This window comes from Condylura cristata, unplaced genomic scaffold (genome assembly GCF_000260355.1).
Source record: "Condylura cristata isolate star-nosed mole 26May11 unplaced genomic scaffold, ConCri1.0 scaffold00016, whole genome shotgun sequence".
NCBI lineage: Eukaryota > Metazoa > Chordata > Mammalia > Eulipotyphla > Talpidae > Condylura > Condylura cristata.
The window spans coordinates 19,079,732-19,087,153 of NW_004567117.1; the positions used below are offsets into that span (position 1 = coordinate 19,079,732).

The 7,422-nt window shown below is 34.4% G+C and overlaps 1 protein-coding gene across 1 annotated transcript in view; it reads left to right on the plus strand.

The window, feature by feature from the left end:
• The window catches only part of RNF125 (ring finger protein 125, E3 ubiquitin protein ligase), a 24,514-nt gene extending 17,636 nt beyond the window's left edge, over positions 1 to 6,878 (plus strand). Inside the window, exons 5-6 of the mRNA XM_004683994.2 lie at positions 3,484 to 3,591; positions 6,037 to 6,878. Of these exons, the coding sequence (XP_004684051.1) occupies positions 3,484 to 3,591; positions 6,037 to 6,123 (195 nt within the window). The 3' untranslated portion in view covers positions 6,124 to 6,878. The remainder of the gene's footprint in view (positions 1 to 3,483; positions 3,592 to 6,036) is intronic.
• The last annotated feature ends 544 nt before the right edge of the window (positions 6,879 to 7,422 follow it).

A 7,422-nucleotide genomic window follows, 5' to 3' on the forward strand; every position in this document is an offset into this window, starting at 1 on the left:
CACTGCTGAGGGGAGCAGCGGGCGGGTCAGGAGAGGTCTATCATGCCATATGGATCACCTCCAGGGTGGGGATTGAACTCATGCTGAAGTGACTTTAGCTTCTTCCCGCTGTGCTTTATCCCTCTGGTCCACCAGGGAGGGCTCTGCATCAGCAATTTATGCATAGATCACTTTCACCTCAACCTGACCAAGATTTGTGTCCTTTGTAATAGACATTCCAAGGACTGAATGTCATGGTAGCATCTAATACGGTGAAACCTTTTACCCATTGCCTTCACCATCACATAAGTCTATCTGAGACGAGAGTAATGTGTTTTGTATCTGCACTACACAATTGTTGGTTCCTACATTGTGTAATATGGTCTGGGTTGGTTCCTACTGTGTGTAATATGAATATTCAGTAGAGACAAATAAAAAAGGACTAGCCAGTGTTTGGAAATTAACAATATTAGGGAGAGTGTAGGTGATCACTGAGGCATATAGGTACTGATGAGTCAGTGTTTCATTTATCATTTCTTTCCCCTTACTATTCTTACCCTCTCCTTCCTAGATTCAAATCTCAAAATAAAGAAACAAGAATTTTTATTGATTTCCAACCATTATTTGTTGAAATATCCTAGTGGACATTTAGTCACATAACTGAATTTTATGTATACTAGAAGTATAAAGCTTTCACTAGTTCCTGACAGGAACCCCATCTATTTCAAGATAGATATCAACTAATAGGAAATATGTGGTATTTATCATATGCCAATTATGTACTGAGCACATTGAACACATTTCCTCTGAACATGTAACTACTTGACCAGGTAAGTGTTTATTTCCATTTTACAGAAATGGAAAATAAATGTGCTGAAGGTCACATAGCAGTAAGAGGTGGTACTAGGAGTTGAAGCCAGACTCTGAATCCAGAGTCCATGGGACACAAACCTATCTTATTGCTTTCCACATTCCAAATACTTAGCATTAGCATATAGTTGAAGCACAGCAAACAATATTGAATGGACAAATTTGTGTAATTAGTGTCCTTTTTACCACATCACAAAATTAGCATTGCTTTTGTGTTTAAATATTTCTTGGTCTTAACTCTGTTCTCATTACTAAATAGCAGCTTCAGGGAGTAGTTTAAGTGCTACCTTGGATTAGCCAGTTGTTACCAGCTAAACAAGATAGCTAGAACATTAGACAATCTTAAGTGACCATAGCAATAATAATTTAAATATGTCATTTTAGTAAATCTAAGGCAAAGATTAATCAGCTAGGGCAAAATTCAAGTTGACCATATTTACAGAATTTGAACATAGTGAAACTGGGACCCTCATACAATAAAAAAGAAAAGAATTACATAAAGACTTCATTCAAACTTAAAGAAAAACATTGTGATCCAAGCCTGAAAGTCAGACTGTTATTATCTGAAAACAAAAACTGGATTGCCTATTAAGGGTTAGGTTGCTATTATGATTCTTACAGTAGTGCTAATTCAAGCTGTTTTTTTTCCTCTCTGAAATTGGGTTTGTCAATAAAGCAAGTATAATAATTCACTGGGTAGCTGAGGATAAAATAAGAATACCATTTCATCTAATGCCTAAAACATCACTGAACCCAGTAATGATTCTATATCACATTTCTTGGTAAATGCATGAAGAAGTAGAATTAAGAAAACACAGGTTAAAATGTAATGAAATGGAGTAATGTTAAGAGTACTTCCATTAAGGAAGTACAAATTAGAATCATGATTAGATACCACTATATACCTATAAAAATGAGTAATTTTTTTAAAAATTGATACTACCAAATACTGGTGAGAATGAGGAAAAGCTGGATAATTCACATTGCTAGTAGGAATGTAAACTATCCTCAGGATATCTGACAATTTTTTTTTTTTTTAACTAAAGTTAACCCTAATACCTTCCCACACAGTCAGTCCTGGAAATTTATCCTAGAGAAATGAAACATGTCTATACAACTCTTTATACAAATGTTCATTGCAATCTTTTTTTTTTCTTTTTAAGATATTACTTATTTATTTGTGTGTAGAAGGATGAGGGTGTAGGCCAGGGGTGTAGGAGATGAGAAAATTCAAGAGAGACAGAATGGGGAGCCAAATAAGTAGGTGTACTGAAATACACAGCTGAGGGGGGCAGCGGACGAGTCAGGAGAGGTCTGCTGTGCCATATGTGGGCCAGGGATCAAGCTCAGGCTGCTGTTGTGGACTTTTGTGATGATATCGCTGAGATTTAACTGCTAGGTCACCAGAGAGGCCTTGCCAGTTAATTATAACAATTGTTCTTTGGAATGTAAATGGATAAACAAATGGTGGTATATTCATACTATGGTATACTACTCAGCAATAAAAAGGAAGAAACTGTTGATATACACAATTTGGATGTATTGGTTATTGGTTTCATGGAAAAAATTACTCAGAAAATTTTAGTCATGTAACATAACATTCCTAAAATGATGCTAGTACAGAAGTGAAGAACATATCAGTGAATGGCAGGGTAAGGCAAAGAAGAGAAAGAGGTAATATAAGGAGTTTCCTTAGTAATGACAAAGATTTCTGTATCTTGATTGTGTTGGTACATGTATATGAATTTATACATGTGATAAAATTTCATAGAAACATATACACACAAAACTAGTACATGCAAAAACTGACAAAATCTGAGATCTGTGACTAGTTAATTGCCAACTTCCTAGTTTCAATAGTATATTACATATTTACCTAAGATATTACAATTTGGGAAAGTTGGGTGATGGGACCGCTCCCCTTTAATTTTGCAATTCCTCTGAGTTTATAAATATTTCAAAATTAAGAAAAAATTTAGTCATTACTGACATTTAAACTAAGAAAATATGTGTAAGGGCTAAAAACTGATGCTGGTGTGTTATCTATGTTGCTGGGCAATAAGAGAACTATCAAACAATCAATATAATGAGATGCCCATAACTTCTGAACTTTGAATCTCAGTTTTGGTCATTTATGCTGAGAAAGTAATCCCCCAAAAGGTAAACGCTATAGATGTCATTTCTAGTAACAAAAATCTACAGGCCAAAAGTAATTTTAGGGCCCTTCTTGGTGTCACAGTTGGTTAAAGCAACACACTATGAAGCTATTGCAGTCACTGCAGCATGAGTTTTATCCTGGAGGGAAGGAGACCCACACAGTGTGGCAGACCTCTCCTCACCCACCTGCTGTCCTCCTCAGCAGTGTACTTCATCAATCTGTCTGTTCTGAGCCTCACTATGTCTCTGGTCAATACTCTCACCACCACCACCCCCACTTCTGGCCTGTACCCCAGTTCTATATGTATAATAAATAAACTTTTTTTTAAAAAAAGTAATTTTAAAACATATTAAAACATATGCTGAGGTATGATCAGTAGATTCATAAAGTTAAATTTCACTTTGTTGAATTGCTATTTAATTTTTAAGTTCTGGCATTAATAATTATTTTGAACTCTTCGTCTTGTTTATTTCTAGTTCTGTCCACTTTGCCGCTTAATACCTACTGAGAATCCTAGCAGCTTCAGTGGCAGTTTAATAAGACATTTGCAAGTCAGTCACACTTTGTTTTATGATGACTTCATGGTAAGCATATCATCTTAATTTTATATTGTTTTTACATTGTGTGTTAGACATAACGTTTTTAACCCACATGAGTAAAATTATAGAAGAAAAAATGCATGTGAGCTCCTAATAGTTTTTAGATGTCAAAATAAAAAGCTTCAAAATAAAAAAAAGATTTTAAAATGTGCATAGTTGAAGTAGTAGCATCAAGTGAGAATAACCTAATGGACCACTATATAATCTACCCATCAATAACTACCAACTTATAGCCAGTTTCATAATATTACTTTTTTTCTTTCAGTTTTATTGAGATATAATAAGCAGGAGCACATGCCAGGTGGCATGGCATAGTAACTTGAGATATATATATATGTATATACTGTAAAATGAGGTTTACTTAATAGTCATCATTTTATATAGATACATCAAAAGGCTTGGGAGAGCTTTTTCCTTGTCATGAGAACATTTAGGATCTACACTCAGCAACTTTCAAATTTACCATAGAGAAATATTAATTATCGTTAATATGTTAAATACATTACATCCCCAGTACTTATTTATCTTATTACTGGAAGTACATACCTTTTGACCACCTTCATCCAAATTCTTCTCTCCCCACCCAATAATTTTTTAGTAAGGAAGAAAAGCTAGTTATCATGAATGCTTTTCCCCATGATCAGAAACAATAGCAAGCTACAATTTTCACGTGATTTTGATTATTTTCTTTCTATGTAATTTCAAAATAGAATTCAATAATTGTTGAAGTTTGTTATTTGAAAATTTTTCCAATGCACTCTGATCTACCCATTATCATTCTTCAGATTCAACATAAAGAGATTAGGTTCTGACCTCGATTTAAATAACAACTCTCTCACAGTGGTGTGACCTTTGCCTGGCGTTTCACCTGGCACAGCAGATCTCCCCTGTCTCCCCCACTGGACCTTTGTTCCTTTTGTTTAGTGAGGACAGTAAATGAGCCCACTCTCAAAAGCGCTTGAGAATTAAGTTAAATTAATGCAGTCTGGGCAAGCATTAGGCTAGTTAAAGACAGAGAGTAAGTGGGAATATAAAGATTACCTGAGGAATTGAACAAACTACAAAGTCTTCATATTCTTTACACCATCTCTAAAATAATATATTTTCTGGCCCTACAGCAGAGGGTCTTAACAGAGATAGCTTCTGGATTACATGGTCTCATCTTTCACAACACACAGCTTAGCTCCATGAGATATTCTATAGGCCAAGTTGATCCCATAGCTAATCTAACTATTCATTGTTCTAAGGATCTTTCAAAGTATGACCCTGGTCAGTAGGAAGAACTCTGATGAGAATGCTCTCTACCCCACAAAACTATTTTCTTTGCTTTGAAAGTGAAGTTAAATCAGTTTTCTTTGTTTTGATTTTTTGTTTACTAAATTACCAAGTCCTGTGCTAGGCACATTACGTAAATCATCTCATTCTGTTCCTTGAAATAGTTTCTGTATTATTATCTTAACTTAGCTATGAAATAGTTAAAGCTCAAAGGTTAAGAAATTGCCCAGTGGCTGATTCCTAAATCTGTGTGCTACTGTTTTTAAAGGCTTTCATTTGTACTTTATTTATTCATTACTATGTTTTATTTAAAAAATATTTCTTATTTATTTTTGTAGAACTGGGGTCTAGGCCAGAGTTGCAGGTGTGAGAGGATTCATCAGAGACAGAGTGGGGACCAGAACAGAACAGCTGCATTTACTGAAATACACTGCTAAGGGGGCCAGTGGGGGAGACAGGAGAAGTCTGCTGTGCCATATGGGTTAGCACCCTGGCTGGGGATTGAACTCCAGCTATGGCAGGGGTAGTGCTGAGATTTATCTGCTAGGCCATCAGGGAGGCTCCCTGTTACTATGCTTTAGAGAGGACTTCCAGCAGAAATAGTTTCTGGTGTTTTTTTTTTTTTTAAGTTTATTGGCTAAGAGAAGATTGGTTTAGAGGATACCACTCTTAATAATTTTGCTTTATCTACAGAATGTGCCGACTTAAGATTTTGAATTCCATTTTTGGCAATAAAGAGGCAATGAGTTTTATTTTCAACATTATTTTTCAGGTTTATTCAGTTGGGATTAGTGACCTTACAGGAATGAATTTTACTCTAAATTACATGCACACATGAAACTTAGCACTCTGATCAGGCCTTGTAATGTTGACTAAAACAGTAAGTTGGATCATAAAAAGTTTAAATTGCAAGTCAAGATTCCTTTAAGAAAACAAAAATTAGTTCATTGACTGGCAGTAATTTAAAAAAAAAATGCACTAACCTCAAAGCAAAAGTCCTAGATTGTATGACAGTTTTTGTGGAAACCTGGACACATCACTAAATTAAGGTATTAATCTTCCTGTGGAATTAGTGCATTAAATTGTCCCTCGTCTCTCACTATCTGAAGCTATTGTCTCTTCTTGTATGTTCCTAATTACTGTTCTTTATTGTAGGATTTTAATATAATCGAGGAAGCTCTTATCCGAAGGGTCTTAGATCGATCACTTCTGGAATATGTGAATCACTCAAATGCCACATAATTTCATTAAAGAGGAAAGAGACCATACAATTGCACCATTTATTAAGATGCTGCTTAAACAATTGGAGGGAAATTGTCAGTGTTCTATGGGCAAAGACATACAACATAGCTATATGTTTTTCTGTGTTTATTGTTATACTGCATTTTAAAACTGCTTTATTTTTATGGCATAACCTGTGTTACATTTTTAGTTTCTTAACAAAAATAGTCTCTATCAGCCATGAAGTATGAAAGACAACATAAGTAGGATAATGTGGTGAAGGATCTTTATTTACAAAGTGGATGATGATGTATGTAATGCTACATATTAACAACTCCCATCATAGTTGGGCAAGACAATTAATCCTTGTTCTATGTAAAAAGAGAGTGAAGCAATGTGTGAACATTCAAGGAAATAAATCATCTGAAAACTGATATTCTAATATCTAATAGAATAACATGGAATAATCTTATGTGAAAGTAGGAAATTATAAATTTTGGATGTCAACAAACTTCATTTAACCAAATTATATAGCATAATACTGTAACAAAATAAGTTTTATGTTAGGAATGTTTACTTCATTCTTTGACTTTTGATAACTATGCACAAAAAGAATTTAACATTATATTTTTCAAATATTTGTAGCTATTATTTAGAAACATTTGTATAGGATAGATCATTTAAGAGCCATCAGTTTGTAATTACAGTAGAAGTATTCACACCCATAATTTTTAGTAGAAAACCCTAAGGGCTTTGAATTTTTTTTTTATGCTGTAGAAAAAAAAGATAAGACATATAATGAAAACCAAACAGAAAATGTATACATTATTATAAGGCATCACTCTTTTAGAACTCTGCCAGCCTCCATGACTATGCTCCATGTGTCCTGTCACCATAAACAACTCTGCCCCACAACCTCACGAAAGTTAACCACTACACTGATATTAACAGTAAAAACTTCCTTGCCTTTCTTATCCTTCAAGTGTGTATCTCTACATACTATAATTTTATCCATTTAAAATAGTTTCAGTAAATTTTTTTTTTTGCTTCTCTTTAATATAGTTTTTCCCTTCTTTTCCTCAAAATTTATCTGGTCTTACCACCTATAGAGTTTCCACCAATCTAAATTTTTCTGATTGCATACAGATGGCACAGTTCAGTATGTACCTCTGTCCTCTGGTTCCAGGGAGTTGAGAAAACAGGTTCAATCCTTTTGACAAGACTATATATCACAGTGTTCTTTTTTGGGAGGTCACATAGGTCTAATTCCCTCTGTGATATTGAGTGAAATTGATAACACCTATAACAGATGCATTGGTT